This window comes from Lactuca sativa, chromosome 5, assembly GCF_002870075.4.
Source record: "Lactuca sativa cultivar Salinas chromosome 5, Lsat_Salinas_v11, whole genome shotgun sequence".
NCBI lineage: Eukaryota > Viridiplantae > Streptophyta > Magnoliopsida > Asterales > Asteraceae > Lactuca > Lactuca sativa.
Window position 1 is genome coordinate 284,499,245 of NC_056627.2, and position 23,036 is coordinate 284,522,280.

The following is a 23,036-nucleotide window of genomic DNA, read 5'->3' on the forward strand; positions in this document are numbered from 1 at the left end:
ATCAAATCCATAAAGAAATCAAAGTATCAGACAATCTCTCAAACATAAAACAATAAGAAGATGTATACAATCACGCATTCACCTTGCCCCAATCATCAAAAGTACTTTAAAACATTGTAATCAACAACCGTAAGCCAAAACTTACTGAGTTCCCCCAAAATACCCCGCAGAACAATACATATACAATGCATGCACACCAGACCCACAATATAAAATTGGATTGCTCCCGGGTCCATAGTTACCGGACTGGATTTGCCCCCAGTCCCACGGTAATGAGACCAGATTGCCTTGGGGCCCACAGTACATGGATGGATTTCCCTGGGTTGTTGGCCTACAATACAAAGTCGTACCGCCTCAACCTAACCGCACTTTTTCGACATATGTAACCAGATAACAATAACCAACAATATAAGTAATGATACAGATTTACCACTCTATATATCACTATAATATACCAACATCCTACACACAAGGACATATACTACAGTACAAAGTATAGTGAGAAAACTCACATTGCAGCCTAGAAGATAACAGCACTGATCACAGATCCAATAATCAGTCCTACAGGTCACCTATACAACAGACAGAGACCAAAACTTAACTACAACCCAAAACCCTCAATTTGACCTAAATTCAAACTAGGTTAACCAGTCAACGGTGAAGGTCAAGGTCAACATTCAAAGGTCTCTACAGCCGCTCACCACATCGTGACCATCCTTTGGTCAAATCATGGCAGTGAGAGGAAAAATAATTGCAAATCAGACCATCATCACGACGTAACAATTACGATTATACCCTTGGCCTCCGAAGACTCAATCAAACACTTGGATCACTTATACTATGACACCCACATCCGAACTGGACCAAATCCTTCCTTTCAAAAGGCTTTAAGCCTTATGATAACTAATGGTTGGGCCGCAGCCCCGAGCAACGAAGTAAATCCAAAACCGAGTGTTACAGTATGGCACCTTGGCAATCGGAGCCACACCTGGAACGAAATTAATCCTGAACTCAACCTACCTCTCGGGAGGCACATCAGGTAACTCCTCCGAGAACACATCCACAAACTCTCTAACAACAGGCACATCTAAAACCGAAACCTGCTTCCTAGCTCGAGTATCAACCACATACGTAAGATAACCCATACAACCATGTTGAATATACTACCGAGCCCTGGCAGCAAAACAAAAGGTTGACCCAATCCTGGTACTCTATCCAAAAATTACCAGTTCTCCCCAACTTGGGGTTCTAACTACTACCTGCTAACCCTCGCAGTCAATCATAGCCCCGAACCTACTCAACCAATCCATTCCTACTATCACGCACATATTCCCCACGGGGATAGGAATCAGATCAATCAGATAAGGCATCCCAAAAATCTCTAGGACACAACCCTGGTAAACGCTCGATGCAGATATCCTATGCTCGTTGACGATAGAAACTCGCAACTGAAATCCTGACTCTCCAAGAGTCATATCAAAACCTCTACTAAAAGATTGGGATACAAAGGACCGACTCGCACCCGAGTCAAAAGGCACAAGAGCAGACAAGGAATTCAGTAAGAATGTACCTAGCAGAATCATAAACATAAACATACCATAAAATAACTGATAGAATAATAAATGGAAACATACCAGTAACGACGTTCGGTGCCGCCCTGGCCTCCTCTATAGTGAGCTAGAAAGCACGACCTCAAGGCCTCGGGGGCTTCATCCTACCCTGGCGTCCATTGGTGATCCTCAAAGTGGCTGGTGCTAGATCCTACATCGGCCTAGATATAAGAAATGGGCATTGGGTCTTTACATGGTCCACCTGATCACAATGATAACAAATCCTGACACTCGGTACTGGGGCCTGCTGATAACAATCCTTGGCAGAATGCTTCTCCTTGCCACATTTGTGGCATCCAGATGATGATCAACAAGCACCCTCATGAACCTTGCCGCACTTGCCACAAGTGCGGCCCCTCTGTCCCCCAGATCTTGAATCAGTAGGCTTGGACTAGTTCGCTGCAGGATGTGATTGAACAAGATTCTACCTCAAAATCTTCGTTTGAATCTCAATCTCCCTCCTTGCGACATCCGAAAGCTCAACGAGGGTAGCATAACGTTGTGTGGACACGAACTGCCAAATATCCGTCTTGAGCATACTCAAGTACCGATTCATCTGAGCCTCCACAGAAGCAACAAACTTAGGGCAGAAAGATACCTCTCAGTCAACATCTTGGTGATCTTTTTCACCATCTTAGTCGTATGTCGCAGATCCAAGTACTCCTTAGCCAACCTCTCCCTCTCCACCAAGGGAACGTATCACATACAGAACATCTCCGAGAACAGCTCCTAAGTAACAGCAGCTCTCTGCTCAGGAGTGTAAGCACCAGTCACCAATCTCCACCAATCTTTCGCCCCTAACCGATGAAGGTTCAGGGTGCACTTGACCTTCTAGTTACCAGGGCAAGAGCATGTGCATAAACAACCCTCCACATCAGACAACCACCTCATCGCCACAATCGGGTCCCTGACCCCATCAAACTTCGAGGGCTTCGTATCGTCGAATTCCCGGTACTGGAAGGATCTCTCTTTTCAGATCCCCGCCGCAGAAACAGTCGTGGTAGCTACAACGACATCAGCCTCAGAAAGATCAGGATAACGATCATCAAAGAGCTTAATCATAGCGGTCTTGATAGACCCAAAAGTCTCTGGCATAGACCTCCGGACAACAGCAACCACCTCAGTGGCGATGATCTCCCGAATCTGATTATCACTCAAACCTGGCCTATCTTGTCCACTCGCTCCAGATCCTGATCCTATCATCTCCACCATTCTGAAATTAAACCAAGATACATCAGAAAAGCCACAATACACATTGCTACAATCATGCGACGAGACTAAACCCTTGGGGTTTGTGACTTCCTTGCTACGCGTAAGGGTCATGTGCTTTTAGCAGTACGGGCACATACTACTTTACACTCCTACCCGTATTTGTCTCAAGGATCATCCCAATCACCCAACACAAATACAACAAATAAGATATGCATACATCCTATCCTTACTCTCTCTCTCTCGATTAGCTAAACATTCCTCATCTGGACGACTGCTCACACAAATACTCATCCATGAAACTTCCACTAACCCTGCAACACTTGTGTATGTTAATCATACATAACATTAGATCCTATAGAAATTCGAATACTTGATTCTACGCTAATCCCACAACCAAACGAGGAACATGAAATAAGGCTAAACCAAACATTCTTAGGCTATAAAATATTAGTTATGTACAACTATGATGTATACAGTAAGAATATACAGTAATTATGTTAATTTCATATAAGAAATAACACTAGGCAATCAGGCATCATACGTCAGACAATTCTATCATGCAATTTCTGAAGATCCATAACCTATCACTAGCATGATGTTTTATCACTATAAATTTTAACTCTTCAAAGACAACCCAAAACCATAATTGTTTACAAAACCATTGTTTCAAAAGTTTATTTCAGTTTTCAGAGTATCCCAAAATCCAAATAACATAAAACCGAAGGATGTGCACGATCACACATTCGCCTTGCCACGACCATCTGAAGTACTTGAAACAATAAACTGAAACTGTAAGATTGTGACATCCCCATTTTTTACAACCAGAAAAGACCGGTTTTGTTTATGCTTTATAAAAATCAGAGTAACTTTTTAATAAAAATGTTGCGGAATTTGTTCCCAAAAAAACATGATAAATACGTTATCAAAGCATTTCCGAAGAAATGTATTCTTATTGATTTTGAAACATTTGGGATGTCATAGTCAATACAAAAAAATAAGCATAAACAGAACTTACATTCATTATCACTAGTGATTTATATCTCCTTAATCGTTCAGTGTAATATAACTTCATATATATAATTTAGATCTCACAAAATATACAACTTCCCCATATATATATAATCGACTCTTACCCCCACCCCATCAATCCTCACAACGAGACTATCCATACTCTCGGACCTTAAATTTTACCTCTTACTCCCAGATCTAATCCATGCTCTTGGATCAATATTTATGCCCATTCCATACTCTCGGATTAAGGTCAAATGTCTATGCCTAAATCCATACTCCCGGATTAAGTACGAATAACTATGTCATGTCCATACTCTCGGACTAAGGACAATTGACTATGTCTTAATACATACTCCTGGATTAATGAAAATTGACTAAGTCCGATCTATACTTTCGGACTAGGGACGAATAACTATGTCTCATCCATGCTTCTGGATTAATGACATGTTTAAGGGTTCAATTCTCCATGTATATCTCACTCGTACTCATAAGAAAATACTACCCGATATTTCTCATAATTAATTTAGGTTTAATCTTTATTAGGGATGTCAAAACCCCCGTGGGACCCCGATCCCGTACGGGACTAAATTTTTAAAAAAACCGGGAGTAGAAGCAGGAGCGGGGGCAGAATTAAACCCCGCTTATTTTCGGGACCGGAGTCGGGAGTTGGTATTTCCGTCCTGTACTCCCGCGGGGGCCCCAGTTGTACATTTATGTAAAAAATATATATTTAATATAAAATACATATACAAAATAGATTTTCTAATTTTAGGTTTAGGTTAGGTTTCACTTTCCCGTTTCCAATTAATGGATATTGAAGAGGTAGTGAATTGATCATATATTTTTGGATATGTAAGTATTTTATATTTGTAATATTGGATTTGTCATATTTTACATTTTTAAGATTGTTGGAATTGTCGTTTTGTAATGTTGGATTCATAATGTTGAATTTTTAATTTTTTAGTTTCTAAAAGATTATGTTTTAAACTTTTAAAGTTATTAAAAATAGGCTTTTTAGCCTAAACCAAAGTACTTGTTTAGCAAAAAAAAACGAATTTTAAGCATATAAACCGGGGGAACCAAGGGAATGGGGGCGGGACCGGGGGTGATGGAGGTAACCGGGGGAGGGACCTGGGGCTATGTAAACCGAGAGCCGGGGGCGGGACCGGGAGCGGGGGCAACAACTGATTTCGGGGGCGGAAGTGGGGGTAGCTATTTTCGCTCCAATTTGGTCCCATTGACATCCCCACTCTTTATCCTAAATCATATATTATCAGGTATGTTATTTAACACGTATTTTAGGCAACATCAAATAATTCGCACATAAACATATATTTAATACTTAAATCAATACTTGTATTAAAATCATGTTCATGAAAGGGACTATGCACTCACTTATTAAAGTGATGATTCCAAACTCGGACAGCAATTCACTTCTTAACAATATAATTTCCTTCGAAAAAACCTAGTATTATTACCACTAGATTTTAGTCTAATATTTACCGTGATTCGTGACTAAGCATTAGTCTAGATTTGTTATTAACTCCAAGTATACTTCATGATCTATCAAGTAAGGAACAACCAGGTAGGATCATATCGGATGTAGGGTCCGTTTGGTATACGAAGTATACTGTTTGGAAATCACACTTTAAACACCTCACTAAATCACGTTTTTATGTTCACGTGCAGGTAAAGACAAGATATACAACTTTCCTTTTGACTCCGTCGGCTAATTCTCGACCGATTTTAAATTTAACAGTAAGAGAAGATTATACTGTTAAATGACCGCGTAAAATTCATAACTTTTACATACGGACTCCGTTTTCGTCATTCTTTTTATTGTTAAGCTCCTATTAATGAGATATTCAATTCTCATTTAGGTCGTGTTGGCCAAAAACCGCTCAATCTAAAATTCGAATTACGGGTTGTGCACTGTTATGACAAATCTTAGAAAAATCATAAATTCCTCATACAAAGTCAGATTTGGGCGTTCTTTTTATGTATGTTCTCGGTTTAACGTATACTACAACTTTCATTTAGAACTCTAAGGCTAAAAAGTAGTTTATGAAAAAAAATCACTTTTTACGATTCTCGGTATCATGCTGGTTTTGCCGTAAAACTTCGACAAGTCATAACTTCTTCGTTATAACTTAGATTTCGGCGTTCTTTATATGTACAGAACCCTTGTAACATATACCATAACTTGGTTAATATTAATCCTTATAAATATTCTTCCATCAAAAACTCATTTTTGATGCTCATTGTCTCGAAATTGACTAGCCCGAAACTGCAGGCATTACAATTATCTCCCCTTTGGATGATTACGTCCCGGAATCATCAACAAAACACGGTTGTATAGTGATTCCATATGTTATCTATTCATCCTAGGTAATAACTGTAAATTCTATGTTTCTTCGAAAGAGTATCTAACTCTTAGACTTCATGACTGCAGGCGGTGCTTGATCTTGCACCCGCACTCTGTCTCACATTAGGCTTTCAATCATGACCTTCCTGTCACAAATCTCGGCCCTTATTGGAGACTCCTCCTTCTTCTTAACAACTTAAGATAAGTATCATCCTTCGATTATCATAATAGACTGATGGGTCACATTCTAATGACCTCTCATCGTATGATGCAACCCTTAGACTCAGGTCTTTTAATGTCAAATTCCAAAACGGAATATACCATCCTTCATGACCTAATGTGATATAATCACATTTTAACATGTAGCATTTCTAGCTACCAACTTCTTTAACAACGAGCGCAATACTTCTATTGATCGCATTGATTTCATTCTTCTGGTTCAAGTCAGATGTTACATCGAACTTGGTTCTCTAAACCTCTGTAACGACGTGAATATTCAAAACAAATTTTCATTTTTCAAACATAACATGTCTCATACAAATCATCTCAAAACTCAAGTGTATCCAATGTTATCACGGTAAAACATATCCCAGAATCTCAAATACAAAATCCTCTATTAGTGTGTACAAATCATGCCGGCACCTTCCCGCGATCCTCGGTAGTACCTGAAACACATATCACATAACACGGTAAGCATAAATGCTTAGTGAGTTCCCCAAAATAGCGCATACAGCACATAAGCCACTCGAGGCTTATAACTCGGTAAGACCCTCCGGTCGATGTGTCTCAGCGGGACCCTCTAGTCTCGTAGCTCGTTGGACCTTCCAGTTCGATCTAGCTCGTTGGACCCTCCAGTCCGGTCTGATCAAGGACCCTCTAGCCTCATGAGTCGTTGGACCCTCTGGTTCGGTCTAAATAACACATAGCATACATATAACACGATGCACATAAATCTCAAACATACACATACACATAAGACCCTCCGGTCTACACATAGATACCATTCTAGGTAATGTATAGTGAGAAGACTCACCTCGTATGATGTCTAGTATACTCTCGTTCTCGATATCCCCGATCTAGCCTCCTCCTATCAAAATGATAATATCTCTAATCAATACTCTCTTTATTTTCTCATCTCTTAAGAATGGGTAGAATACCATTCTACCCCTCCATGACCTCTCTTGAATTAGTCTGACCAAAACCCTAAGGTCAACTGAAGTCAACTCCAGTCAACGGTCCAACTTTGACCTAACTCGTTGAGTGCACTCGAGTGACTCGGCGAGTCCATGCGTGTCCTCTGAATCCTCCTAAGGCCTCACTCGACTCATCGAGTTAACCTTTCACTCGACGGGTTACCACTGATCACGAATCGCGGGGAAACCCGATCCGACTCGTCGAGTCCTCTCATGAACTCGGTGAGTTTCCTCCATGGCAATACTCAATTGACCTTCTGAGGTCAAATCTGTTTCTCTAACTTATAGATCTAGCCTTCTAGCACCCAAAAGTTACGTAAAGGTTCAATCTTTATGTCCATGCACCACACATCTAGCTCTATTTGATAAAATAACCCTTATAATGGTGTCTTAGGCTCAATACTCTTATGTGACTGCTTAAAGCTAGGTTGTTGGGACTCTCTGGACCTCTCAACGTCCAGATCTAATGTCTATGCCACAAAGGGACTCTACATACTCCATAACTCAACTAAAAAGGGGGCAAGGAAACCCTAGATTCATGAGATCCACTATATACACGAATATAGGCATGGATTCATACCTCAATCAGAAACCTTTGATGAAGTGATAGTAGATCTGAGCTCCTCAATCAGCCTAGCTTGAATCCCCTCCTTCCTTCTTGCAAGAATGCACTAATGGTGATGAAATTCGCTCCTTCCCTCACTCTCTATGCTCTCTGGTTCGTTAGGGTTTCTCAAGTGTGTGTGTGGCCGCAAATGAAGGCCATAAGGACCTTTAAATAGGGCACAGGCCCAAAGATTTAGGTTTTCTATCCACAACGCGGACTCGTCGAGTCCACTCATTAATCCGAGTCATCAGTCGCGGTCCTACTCGATGAGTTTAGGCGTCAACTCGTCGAGTCTCTTTTCTTAACTCAAAAATAAATATTTAAATTATGTACCTGGAAATCCGGATGTTACAACCTCGTAACATAGTCATCTTAGTCGGACTCAATTTGATATGACTACTAGGGTCGAAATAACAATTATATTCTTGGTCATCTCCGATTCAATGGTAACGACATACATGAACAAAACGGAATCAGTTACTGGCTTCTTAGTAACCTTGTGACTTTCCCTGATCCAAGCGCGAGTCCTGTTCTTCCGGTAGTATAGGCCTCTTCTACCATTAACACCTACTCATACTCATCCCAAGTATTGTCCCTCAGTTTATCCAAGTCGCCATACAAGAACATCATACAATCATTCAACACATCAGATAACAAAACGAAGGTTTATATTATTTCTTGAAATGATTACATAGGTGTTCAAGTTCACCCTATATTATGCCTCTAATAGGCTACACCACGTGGTACTACCTACATGGCTACTCAATCTTTGGATATAAAATTCTTATTCCTGATTCCTTGCATCGTCATCCGCTTCGTCATGGATCATTTGAAATGCTCTTGCCTTTGGTTTTGGCGGCACATTTGGCTTTGTGGCTTCTTCTCTCCCTGGGCAGTCTTGCTTGAAGTGTCCTTCTTTACCACACTTAAAGCAGGCTTCTCTCTTGGTTGTGCATTCTCTGGCGTAATGACCAATCTTCCCATATTTGAAGCAGGTCATCTCTTTAGAGCATCTCCCAATGTGCTTCCTTTTTCACTTGTCATACCATTGTGCTCCTTCTTCGAACTTCTTCGAACCAGACTTCGAGAATTTTCTCTTCTCGTCGGACCTTGTGGATCCTTCAAACTTTCTCTTCTCACCAACTTCAACCTTGCTAGCGGTTCTTCCCTTGATCATGTCTTCAACAGACTTGGCAGCTCATATAGCTGCCTCTAGAGTAGGTGCCTGTCGTACTGGCACCGCATACTCCCAGGGAAGTCCCTTTATATATTTGTCAATTTTTGTCAGCTCGTATGGGACAAGGCGCAACACAAACTCCATTTTGTCCGTGAATTTGTTGGTGTATTCATCGATGGACATGCTTCCTTTCTTCAAAGTCAGGAATTGGTTTTCTAGCTCGAGCAGATTTTGGGCGGAGCAATACTTGCGCTTGAAATGCACCAAAAACTTTGTCCAAGTCAGTTGTAGGGGCTCATTGGGGCTTAGAGTCTTCCCCAGGGTGTTCCACCAGCGAACAACGCCTCCTCTGAACTGACGCACTGCAAACGTGGTTTTTAGCTTGCCTTTGCAACCAAATGTCATGAACGCTAATTCCATCTCCGAGATCCAATCCATAACTCCGATCGGATCTTCTTTCCTAGTGAAAGTTGATGGCTTGCAAGTTAGAAAATCTTTGTACTTGCCTCCATTCCTCTTGACTCCGTCATCTTCGTTGTTCCTCCTAATCACCGGCGGATCAGCTTGACCAACGGCTCTGCTATAGTTTCCCTCCTTATACTGCCCATCATTCAATTCGGGCTGCTCAATAGGCATAGTAGGTTCATCCGTATCTTGTAAGATTAGTTGCCTTGTTTCCTCCATTTGACGATCCAACATCATTTGGATCATCGTTTGTACCCCATCCATTGTGATTGGCTCTAGTGCAGTTGCTACCTCTGGTGCACATTCAATCACATGCCATTGATTATATTCTCCGTTAACATTTTCGAGTCCGCTTCGAGTCCTTACCATGTCGATCTATAAACCAATTTAAACTTTCGGTGTGTAGTGACGAGAATTTAGATAAGAAAGATTTTATTTACGATCGGTCCCGTTGACATCCCTACTCTTTATCCTAAATCATATATTATCAGGTATGTTATTTAACAATGTATTTCAGGAAACGTCAAATAATTCGCACATAAACATATAATACTTGTATTAAAATCATGTTCATGAAAGGGACTATGCACTCACTTGTTAAAGTGATGATTCCAAACTCGGACAGTGCTTCGCTTCTTAACAATATAATTTCCTTCGACGAAACCTAGTATTATTACCACTAGATTTTAGTATAATATTACTGTGACTAATCATTAGTCTAGATTTGTCATTAACTCAGAGTCTACTTCATGATCTATCAAGTAAGGAGCAACCAGGAATGATCATATCAGAGGTAGGATCCGTTTGGTATACGAAGTATACTGTTTGGAAATCCCACTTTAAACACATCACTAAATCACAGCCTAGACATCATTCCCGTAAGTAGATCAACCAGTATAACTTTGAATAACTGATAAATCTTATTTATAGGTTCATAATAACAATATTAAATTTAAATATAAGTTATATTTAAAGTACGGTAGGCATATCTCACTTACAGCGAGTTTTATTAAAAACCGGGTTTCGCTTGATCAACGTTTCTGAGCCGAAAACTCTTCTTTTCGGAGCCTTCGGGCGCTCCGGGGCTTCCGCCTCGTGCTAGGGAGTTTACCCTAGGCTTTGGGGGATTTGGGGTGTTAGAGAGAGGTTCTAGAAAGAGAATGATAAGTTGGAAGGTGTAAGAAGAATGCTTCACCCGACACCTCTATTTATAGGCTGGCTGGCAGCCCAACTCGTCGAGTAGGAGGACCTACTCGTCGATTCCATGGCCAGGCATCACCATCTGGTGGCTAGCCTTGGGGAGGAAGCAACGGCCAGGATTTCGCCACGTCACCCGATTTCGCAAAGCTCATTCTCAACTTAGAAAAATTATAACTCTCGCATACGAGCTCCGTTTTTGACGTTCTTTATATTCACGTGCAAGACAAGATCTACAACTTTCCTTTTGACTCCGTCGGCTAATTATTGACCGATTTTAAACTTAACAGTAAGAGAAGATTATACTGTTAAATGACCGCATAAAATTCATAACTTTTACATACGGACTCCGTTTTTGTCTGTCATTTTATTGTTGAGCTCCTACTAATGAGATCTTCAATTCTCATTTAGGTCGCATTGGCCAAAATCCGGGCTGTGTACTGCTATGCCAAATTTTGGAAACATCATAACTTCCTCATACGAAGTCAGATTTGGGAGTTTTTTTTATGTATGTTCTCGGTTTAACGTATACTACAACTTTCATTTAGAGTTATAAGTCTAAAAAGTAGTTTATCAAAAAATCACTTTTTACGATTCCCGGTGTCGTGTCGGTTTTACCGTAAAACTTCGAAAGGTCATAACTTCTTCATTATAACTCAGATTTCAGCGTTCTTTATACGTACGGAACCCTTGTAACATATACTATAACTTGGTTAAGATTAATCCTTATAAATAGTCTTCCATACAAATCTCATTTTTGATGTTTATTGTCTCTAAATTGACTAGCCCGAAACTGCGGGCATTACAAAGACAAATCTTAGTGAGTTCCCCCAAAGTACCACGACACAAACTTATAATCAAACAGATATCGGGTCCACAACCTCCTGGTTGGATTACCCATGGCCCACAACCTTACGGTTGGAAGGCCCCGGCCCACAACCTTTCGGTTGGCTTGACCAATACATAACGGGTCCACAACCTCCTGGCTGGATTACCCCCGACCCACAACCTCCTGGTTGGAATGCCCTGGTATGTTGACTGATAGCACAAAGTACCACATTCTTAACCCCAAATACTATGTCAACATATATATATATATATATATATATATATATATATATATATATATATATATATATAACAATTAACATGTATCTAGCAACATATAATCATATAACCAGTCAGCAGACAAACAAGCAGATTTACAGATCTCTACCGCATAACAACATCCTATATATCAGGATACGATCTAACAGATCACTACAACATAACAACATCCTATATACCAGGATACACAATCTAATGGGTCGTTATTGGTGCCTTCGACCCACGAGTATCATGAGGAAAACTCACCTCTCAATCCGAACAAGTAGCTGAATTGGTCTCTACTCCGAATATCAGCTCTACCCGTCACCTATTTATCAAATAGTGAATAATCTCAAATACAAATCAAAATACTCTTAGGTCAAACTTGGTTAAAGTCAAAAAGTCAAGCATGGTCAACACAATTGAGTACGCCCAACGTACGAAGCTTGTACACTTGGTGTACATGAGCATTGACCAAAACGAGCTGAGTTGACCTCGAACGCTAAGCGTTCCAGGGCTACGCCCAGTGTTCGCGAGGGGCTTCTTTCCTTTCTTATTAAGAGCTTAATCCTTAAGCTCTTTTACCGATATTCCAAATCTAGCCCTAAAATAATGTCCTTAACCATAAAGTTTCCAACTTTATGGTCTTGCATCGCCATTAAGTGCCCAATATCAAAAATTCTAACTATTTAACCCATTAAGACCTGGTAACTCATGCATGGAAGGAAACTAACAATCAAGATTATTTTTTTATACTTCTAAATGCTCCAAAAAAAGTCTTAAATGACAACTTATATGGATTAGAGTAATCTGTACTCATAATACCAAGCTTATGGGACCAAAAGAACACCATTTCATAACTAAACAAGATCTAAACAACTCTTAATCAACTTTAGAGCTTTTTACCTCCAAATGATGTTGTTGTTCTAGATCCAGAGAGTCTCACTCCTCGAATATGATCTTCTCTTCTTCCTCTCATTCAAGGTTACCAAAACACATACAAATGCTCAAGAATGCTCTAAAATGGATTAGGTTTGCTTGGGGACAAAGGTGAGTTGGAAGCTGATGAAAAAATGCAGGTTTGGGACTTAAGGATGCTTAAATAGGGTCTAAACCCTAAAAATTAGGTTTTGCACTTTGGCCACCTACGCCCAGCGTTCCTAGGGGAACGCCCATTGTACGTACCCAGCTCCCAAAATTAAGAAAATGCCAGTTTGGTCCAATTTTGCAAATAATTCACATCCACGGTCTAAAATGAAATAACATTTCATACTTAGGGTTTAAAATGAAAATACCTCAATATCAAGATGTTACATTGAGTGCTTATTTAAAATAAATGAATAGTAATAAGTGATAAAAAAAAAAAAAAAGCCCCCATTTGAGATGCCCTTAGTCCCAAATAAGTCGAATATCGGATAAGTCTCATTTTATGGTAGAGTGTGAGATCAGAGTGGAGTGTAGTAGTCCTCTTTTTGGATGAACATAAATGGTGGGTCTAGATCATCCAACTAGCAAGTTTGTTTGGGTTATCGACCAGAGTAGATGACAACATTTAACTATTGTAGGTGGCCTAGTGAATTACGTTGCTAACGTAGACTTATAACCTACATACATAGATAAAATGGGATACCAGATTTATCAAATACTTTGTACATTGGTTGCCTTAATATAACTTACACAAGCCAAGGACTCCCCTAGTTATGTAGTCAAACAATTGCTCAGAAAATTTACCAGGTAAGGTGATTCTTCCAGATGATCATCGAGTTAGGATTTGTGAGAATCGATTATGCATGATAGGTGGTTTTACATCAGATTATATACACCAATAATATTTGTTTGTAGGAATGTTATTATGATTTATAACTATTAAAATTTTATTTGCTTAAAAACCTTATGCATATCACAAAGTTTCTCAAACCTGACCCACTCAGTTTGTATGCATCACAGGTAGTGGAACTAAGACTATTGGAAACTAATTAGGATGCTGAGTGAAATAAGAATTGAGTTTGTAATAGTATTTTAGGACCTTTTTAGTATTTACTTTGTAACCTATGTTTGGATATTAATGGTGACACCATGGAATTTTAATATAATGACATAACTTATGTTATCTCAAATTGTTTTAATTAAACTGAGATTTTCCGTAACAATAACTTAAAGCGTAAAGAAAAAGTATTAATTGGTTATGAAAATATGGGAATGTCAGAGTACACATGTGTCATTTCTTTAAAGATTTACAAGTTAAAAGGCTAAAGGAACCTAAGTAATTCATTCATTCTTCATCCAAAAGCATAAGTCTTAGAGGTTAAGGAGGATTATAGTTGTTAAGCAATGTTTAAACAAGGGGAGTATTTTATATGCTTTACTACGATACATTTAGATAAATGATTTATGTGTGAAGAAAGTTTTATGATAATTAATTGTCATGTTTTTTCATAAAATAATGTTATGATTATGTTTTTCTATATGACAAATATGTAGATGTTATGACATGATATTAACTAGGGATGAGCAAAAGGACCGAACCGGCCGGAACCGGACCCGACCTGGGAACCGGCTTCGGCCAAAATCAAGAACCGAACCGGCGCGGTGGTTCTACCGGTTCCCGGTCTCTACCGGTTCTTGTCGTGTCTTCAAATGTTGGAACCGATCCTTGAAAAATAGCATCATACGGTTCCGGTTTTTGCCGGTTTTACCGGTTCCGGTTATATCGGTTCCGATTCCCGGTTTCAAAAATCCACAAAAATAACGTCCCGGTCCTGGCCCGACCGGTTCCATCGGGTTCCGGTTCCGGTACCGGTTCTAGCCGGTTCCCCGTTCCATATGCCCATCCCTAATATTAACATGTCGTTTACATTTACATGTTACACATAGAAATCATTTTTTTTACATGCTAAGTAAAGCCTTTAAATATCGGGATAATATTACTATAGCACTATAAAATCTTCACTTTAGTTTTAAAATGTCCCTAATATTTTTTTGTTGTGGTTTAAGGACATAAACTCTATATTTACCTGTAAAAAAAAGGACCATAACTTGTAATAGTGGATGTCTATTGATGATGTGACTTAATCTTGCACATGTGTCCATTTTATTGATTTTTTATTTTTTAAAGTTTGACCCGGTCAAAATATAAGGACTTTCTTTTGTGCTTGTGTGGACTGCAATAGAAAGAAAGAACAGGGAAATAGAGAACACAGAGAATGAGATTACAATTAGATGTTCTACGATTGCAACAAGGAAAGAAGAAAGAAGGCGAATCCGAATAAGAGAATGAGTTTACTAGATACATCAGATGGAGAAAAAAACATCAGACGTAGCCATGGCTGTGACTTATGGCATCAAGGTTGTTGTCCGAGGTATGGCCATAAATCTATTAACATATAATCGAATTTTCACCGGATCTGAGAAGATAACGATCATTTCTATTCATCTGTTTTGTTTTTCACAAAGGGTCGAAGCAGAGAACACGATGATCTGAAACATTTTCGTTTTTTTTCATTAGAGGGCTTGATATGGAAAACATTTAGTTTTTTTCGTGTGTGCTTGTGTTTGGTTCAAGACCAGTGGGGGGACAAAGAACAACAAAGATCTAGATTGGTTTTTAGATTTTATACATTTCGATTTTGTGTTAGTTTCGATTTTGTGATATTCATCTTTAGGAGATTTGGTAACAAAGATCTGAAGACGACACGTACAATGTTGGTTCTGTGATGTTCATCTTCAATAAAGCTGGAAGATATTTTGTTATGTTCATCTTAGTCTCCTGAATTTGATTATTGGGTGAGCGATTTTTTATTCTTAGTTTCTAGATTTCGATCCTTAGATGGTTGAAAGATTTCTTTAATGTTGGTTTTGGAATGATGATAAATACAAAATGATTGGTATCTGTACTACATTGATCGATTTTAGGATTCTTCATTTTGTCTCCATATGTTGATTTTGGGTTTGTTTTTTTAGCGGTTCTTGTGTTTTTTTTTTCTTTTGACCTGGGTTCATGGGTGGGTGGTTGTTGGAGATAGATGATGGATAGTGGTTGTCAACGATAGTGTATAATGGTTAAAAATAAAAAAAAATAAATAAAACATGTGGCTGCCATGTCAGCACCAACCAATTCAACTAACAAAATATACTATCAACAATATAACAATGTAACTTGTTTACCCCTTCACATCTAAATGAATGGTGTTTTTGATAACTCAACAATATAACAATGTAACGTACAACAAAGTATAAAGGGGCGTCTTGCACACGAACCTTTTTAGGTAGCCCTACGGTGAACCCAAGATCAAAAAAATCTCTATGTTTATCATGTAACAATGAGATCTCAAAGAAATATTTTATTTATATTTACCCTTTGATAAAGTATTTAAAAATTTTATTTTTGATCATGAAACCCTAACTGCTCACTAACCTTAAAGCTTATGTATTCATATATGTATCTCACTAAACAAAGAATAAAGACCACTGAAATATCATTATCATGTTTTGTTTTTATACCATCTTCAGCTTATGTAAAACCTCTGGTTTAGGTTATAATGAAATAAAAGTTTTGATATAAGTTTTTCTTTTATTCACTTGTATTAAAGGCAAGAATAAGTTTCCCCCAAAATTTGGGCATAACAATAACTTCTTAAATTATAAGAGTCCCTTATCGATAAAAAAATATATATATATTATGTGATTTTCTATCTTTGAAAACTGTTTTAAAAATATCTTAAAGTAAAAGGATACAAAGTCTAAACCCGTTAACCCAATACAAACTTCACACAAAGGTTCAAGTAAAAGGTCATTTAAGACATGACACGATGCGAAAACTAACAAATAAGTTCTTTCAACCAGTCTAATTTTCAAGTTGAAATGGTTGCCAAAGATTAGATATATACTCCAAAAACAAATGGATGAATCTCTAAGAGCCTAAGCTTTAAGCCATTAATTATTTCAATGCATTCAAGCAATGGCATTCACAATTCAAATGAAGAAAGCATGCCCCAAAATCCACAAAGAAAAATCAAATTGTATGCATGCTCTGATTCTCGACCAAAAACCAACACGTTTAAAAGTAAATTAATATGAAACAAACATAACATAACAAAACAAAAGAAAAGACAGGACCTGTTAAATCCTGATGCTGCAGTAGTAATCTCACCAGATTTTTATTCCGGCATTTTTTTTTTAAAGTTGGAAATTTCAATCAGTGATGATGATGTTCATCCTCGTCTAGTCCATCTGGAAGTCCTCCTGGGCCCACTACTTCCAACTGCAAAAAAAACATTTATAATGTATAAATAATTAATTAAATATGCAACAATTTAATCAAATGTCACAATGTGTTTATAAACAAATAATTTGCACTCACCTTGAAATATTGTGAGCAGACTGGGCATTCATGTGTTTCTCCTTTCTTTAGCCAAAACCAAACAACATCATGCTCATCCTCTTTATCAAAAAAATTACATAAAATGAGATATTATATATATTTATATGATACTACTAAAGTCTCCAAAATTACAGAAAAATAAGACTCACCCCCTTCTGCACCAGGGCAACCAACAATTCTTTGGTCATAGTAAGATTTCACAATAGCAGGAGCTTCCTACAGCCAAACACAAAACTAAACATGAGATCACAGCTTCACCAACACTTCTGATATAGGGCTTTCATGATAGATTTATACATGTTAGGGTTATGAATTGTGATATGTTAGAGTTAGGAAAGATATGGTAGAGCAAGAATACAATTCATAGCAGGTTTATTAAAGGAGAGTATCCCTAAAGGCCAAAACAGCTAAATCGTAAACTAATTTTCATGTATATGTTGCAAAGTGCTAAAATTACTTCTTAGATACCTGGCATTCAAAGCGGTATCCAGTATCCATAGAATAAACAGAAATCTTTATGGATACTGACATTATATATTGATGATATTAGGGATAGGTAACAGAAAGCTATAGTTCAGCACAAGGTGTTGACATTGTTTTGATGCTTAGACCAATTCAAAAAAAAAATAGCCAATAGCTAAGGTTAGGACTAACTGTATCCAATGAAAACAATTTCGCCTCTTTTGATAAAAGAAAAATATCATTTGAAATAAATTATTGATGTACTTTACCTTGGTACCGAATGGACCTTCAGGAAAATTGATATCAAGAATATCCCGTCCCTAATCACACAAAATAACAATCCAGATTAATCTCAATGACTGAAATTTAACAAAAAGCTCTACAAATCGAGCACAGAAAACTGACCTCAAGCTCGGCTTCAAGCTCCTCACGCTCGTGACCAGTCGCAATAGGCATCACATCTTCGACTTTCTTAGAAACGCTTCCTACAATTAACAATCAACGCACATCAAAACCACAAATCTCGAAACAATCGCATCCACAACCAATACACAGAGGTCTTAAACAAGAATTAAATTCAGATCTAAACGAAGACGATAGAAGCAAAAAAAAAAAAAAAAAAAAAAAAAAAAAAAAAAAAACCTGAATAGTGACGAGCGACAACAGTGGCGGATGGCCGAAGAGTCGCCGGCGATAGTGAAGAGGTAACGATACGATTAGGCCTGGCAACAGATCGGAGTGCTAAGATCTTAGCAGAGGCTCGTCTCCACATGGTTTCACCTTCACCGGAACCCTAGGTTTTCGGCTGTTGATCTGAATGGGCGACGGGAACTTTTCTTTTTCAACACTTTGTAGGAGGAAATTTTTCGTAGAGGGTGAAAATGAAATATAAAATTGGGTGTGAAAGAATACCTTTATGCGAGGAGTGTGGGATGATCCTCTACATGAGGGTGCAGGGAGCTAGCTGCTTCCTTAAAATCAGTTGTCCTACATGCATACATACTTGTACATATCCCTCTAATTTAGCGAAGTCAACTTTTTTGTATTTTCCAACCTAATTGGGCCTTCTCTTATAAAATTAAAATCAGCCTATTTGTCTGAAAAGAACCCAATTGAGTATTAACATAAATATATGTGAAGGGCCCAATTACTAGTCCTGATTAGCCTACGCCCGGTTTTATTCATGTCTTTTTTAAAAAGTTTAGATTATGTAAAACTACTTTAAAAAATATTAAATTAGAAATCACTTAAATAATATAATAAAAATTATAACATGAGTTATTTCTGTAGTATGTCAAGACTAAAATATAATATGAAACAATAACATAAATATGTAAAATAATAGTACCTCGTTTACAAATTTATAGATAATAAACAAAAGGTATATAAAATAAAATTATGATCTAACTAAAAACATTGTTCTTTAAATAGAATTTTTCAATGTTTCATTGTGTACTTATGTCATACATATGTAAGTTTAATCCCTCAGACATTTTCAATGATTAACTTCTTAAACGTTTATTATTTTTGTTATATCATATTTCCATTAACTTTTATTTTACAAAAACTTATTGTCATAAACTATTTCAAATAATTCTTTTAAATGCTTTTTCTTTAATTTATTAAAATTATTTTGATTTTTCTTATATGTTATATGAAGTCCCCGTATAAAATTTACATTTTTTTTAATTATGTTAGATTTCAAGAAAAACATTAATTTACATTTATATTTAATTAAAAAACAATAAAATATTATATGGTTATAACGTTTTTTAATATTTGGTATTTGTTTTGTTTTTTAAGTTGGGACACGTGAGTATTTGGACCGGTGGACCGGACCAGACCGGTGAATCGGACCGGACCTTTTTTTGGACACCCCGGTCCAGTTCTCGGTTCTAAGATTTATCTTTGGTCCGGTGTGACATCCCCAAAATCACGGCCAGAAAAGACCCGTTTAATTTATGCTTTTAAAATGATTTCGGAGTAATCATTTGATTAAAAGAGTTGCGGCATTTGTTTCCAAAACAAAATATGATAAAATAAGATTTACCAAAGCATTTCTTAAAGAAATGTATTTTTCATTATATTACAATACTCGGGATGTCATGTTCCGATAAACAAACCAAAAGCATAAACATTTCAATACGGACCTTACAACAGTTATTTACAACAACAGGTCTATAATCAAAAAAATAACTTGACAAGTCATCCAACTTATGCTCTGGCGTCACTACCTGTAATACAAAGAAATTGAGTGGGTCAGGCTTGGGAGCCTGGTGAGCATATAGGGTTTTCACCCCAAAATAAATAATTATATTTAATTCCTCCAACCAACAATAACCCAATTACTCATTCCTGTTATTCTCACTTTACAACCCTAAGACAAATAACATAAGGGACCTAGTCTAAGAATATTTCATCAGGGCGACAACACATGCTTCGGGGGTTCCTCAACAATATAAGTCAAATAAGACAACCATGAGGGGGAAGGAGTACAGCGAATGAACACCCAAGTTCATTAACACCTACAGGTGGCGAGCCTGCTAGCGTTCCACAAGACTGTCTAGAAAAGTCTATGGTCGTCATCTAAACTCCGCTAGATGACTAAATCAAAAACATTGAGGCCTCTCATCTTTTTATCACAAGACAACTATCTACCCATGTTCTACCCAACATTTTAGTAGATAAAATATACATTTTCATACATAGTTTAAAACCTGTATAGTATGTTCATTCAAAACACATTCCAGATAAAAGATGAGGCACATAAACATAACACATATTTCATAGAGAATAAATCATATTTATGAGATTAGAAGATAACATAGATACACTCACATAACACATATACTTAGTACGTTAAATCGATACTTGTATAAGATCGTGCATTTGAAAGAGATTATGTACCCCCTTCAAATCAACACAAATATATAAATACATACCACGTATTTCATAGTAAATACTTCGTATTTATGTATTAGGAGAAAGTAACCACACACTCACTTGATCAGAAGATGATCGGACAGCACTACGACTTGTAGAAGTAGTATCCTTCGGTAGATCTGGAAGATATTCACAAAAACCGGGCTTCTCGCGGGCAGAGCTTCGGCTCGAGATTCTCACTTCTCGGGATCTTCAGGGCTTCGGGACTTGCTTCGGGTCTCGGGAATGATACCGGGGCTTCGGGGGGTTAAAATAAGGCTTAGAGAGAGTGTCAGGAGTGGGAGAGAAGAGACGGAGCAACCAAAATCGGTTGCCCCTTGAATTCTATTTATAGGGCAAAAATTTCAGGCTCACCTCGTGAGTTTTTAATTCTCACCTCATGAGTTTTGCAATTCTCACCTCGTGAGCTCGATATGTTATTGCGTTCGTCATGGCCACTTGCCCCAGAATACGTTCGTCAACTACTCACCTCGTGAGTTTTGCAATTCTCACCTCGTGAGCTCTGACACCACCTTGGGTTTCACACCCCGAACTTCAGAAATTCATAACTTTCGCATATGAGCTTCGTTTTTGACGTCCTTTATATCCACGCGTAGGTGAGATTATGCTCTACAACTCTCGTTTAGACTCCATTGGCTAATTTTGACTTTAATTTTAATATATTATTAATATATTATTTTTAATAGGCCGGGACAGGAAAACTCCGTTAGAAAATCATAACTTCTTCATCCGACGTCCGTTTTCGCATATCTTTTTATTGTTTCAATACTATCGATGAGATCTTCGATTCTCATTTAGATTGTTTCGGCTAAAAATCAATCGATCTCAAATCGAGGATTCGTGCTGCATACTGCTAAGTCGAAACTTCGGAAAATCATAACTTCCTCATACGAAGTCAGATTTGGGTGTCCTTTTTATGCACGCTCTCGGTTTAACGAACCCTATGACTTTCGTTTAGATCACTAAGGCTAGATATCACTCTATCTTAAATTCATATTTTACGTCATTCAGCGTCGTGTCGGTTCTGTCGCGAAACTTCGACATGTCATAACTTCTTCGTTATAACTCGGATTTCGGCGTTCTTTATATCTCCGGAATCCTTGTTTCGACCACTACAACTTTATGTAAAAATATCGGGCTTACCTCACACTTTAATTTTCACGTTTATTTTTATCCTTTATTAATTATATCTTTATAATTAAGTAATAAGCACACAAATACACATAATTCACATAATACTCAAATATTTCATCATTAATACTTCAAAAAAAGTTACAAGGGTTAACCTAGACTATCACATCAACGAAAATGTCTTGCCTGGAAACGTGGGCGTTACATCCGGTCCGGTTTTTTTCTCGGTTTGGTCCGGGTTTAGAACCGGTTGGACATGCTTAAGATTTCTGTGACGTTTTTTAAACACCCATAACTCATTTGTTTTAAGTCGAATTGACCTGCGGTTTTTTCCAACATTTAGTTTACAGTTTGTAGATGAATTTAAACTATAATTTTGTTTATTTTGGTATTATATTCACCGAGTTACAATCCTTCAAAGTAGAGCTATCAAAGCTGAAAAAATTATGTTTTTCAGCAAGATTTTGTAATCTGTGACGTTTTTTAAACACCCATAATTCATTCGTTTTAATTCGGATTGACCGGGATTTTTTCCAACATTTAGTTTACAGTTTGTAGATGAGTTTAAACTATAATTTTGTTTATTTTGGTATTATATTCACTGAGTTACAATCCTTCAAAGTAGAGCTATCAAAGCTGAAAAAATCCAGCTTTTCAACAAGACTTTGTAATCTGTGACGTTTTTTAAACACCCATAACTCATTTGTTTTAAGTCAGATTAACCTCCAGTTTTTTTCCAACATTTAGTTTACAGTTTGTAAATGAATTTAGACTATAATTTTGTTTATTTTGGTATTATATTCTCTAAGTTACAATCCTTCAAAGTAGAGCTATCAAAGCTGAAATATTTCAGTTTTTTAGTATTATTTTATACTATAATTCCGAGTCCGCGTTTAGCACACATGGTAGAGTTGTAAGTGAGTATCAGACTAGTTTATCGACATTGATGGTTGAAGCTGTGTTATGCACCCAAGATTGGGTGAGAAAGTCTACAAATCTGATAGTTGACAACGTTGATGACATCTTGAACGATGATGATATAGCTTTAGGTAAAAAAAATTACAATCTTTATTCTTTTTTATACAATTATTACTTTTTATTAAATACTAACAACATTTTCATTTGTGTTTATGTAGAGATTGCACAAGCTTTAAATATGTTACATATGGGTGACAATGACATGGGGAAGAAACCAAT

The 23,036-nt window shown here is 37.5% G+C and overlaps 1 protein-coding gene and 1 long non-coding RNA gene across 2 annotated transcripts; one reads left to right on the forward strand and one right to left on the reverse strand.

Moving 5' to 3' along the window:
* Nucleotides 1-15,070: 15,070 nt before the first annotated feature.
* LOC111910224 (uncharacterized) lies at nt 15,071-15,816 on the forward strand. Its single transcript, XR_002856463.3, has 2 exons — nt 15,071-15,282; nt 15,377-15,816. It is a non-coding gene; the product is annotated as an uncharacterized LOC111910224 (long non-coding RNA).
* Nucleotides 15,817-16,825: 1,009 nt separating this feature from the next.
* On the reverse strand, nt 16,826-18,654 carry LOC111910223 (cytochrome c oxidase subunit 5b-1, mitochondrial). Its single transcript, XM_023906014.3, has 6 exons — nt 18,408-18,654; nt 18,171-18,250; nt 18,035-18,085; nt 17,453-17,519; nt 17,283-17,362; nt 16,826-17,183 (listed from the first exon to the last, which is right to left on the reverse strand). Exons 1-6 carry the CDS (start codon nt 18,535-18,537, stop codon nt 17,118-17,120), a joined length of 474 nt encoding a protein of 157 aa, XP_023761782.1. The 5' UTR covers nt 18,538-18,654; the 3' UTR covers nt 16,826-17,117.
* Nucleotides 18,655-23,036: the final 4,382 nt, after the last annotated feature.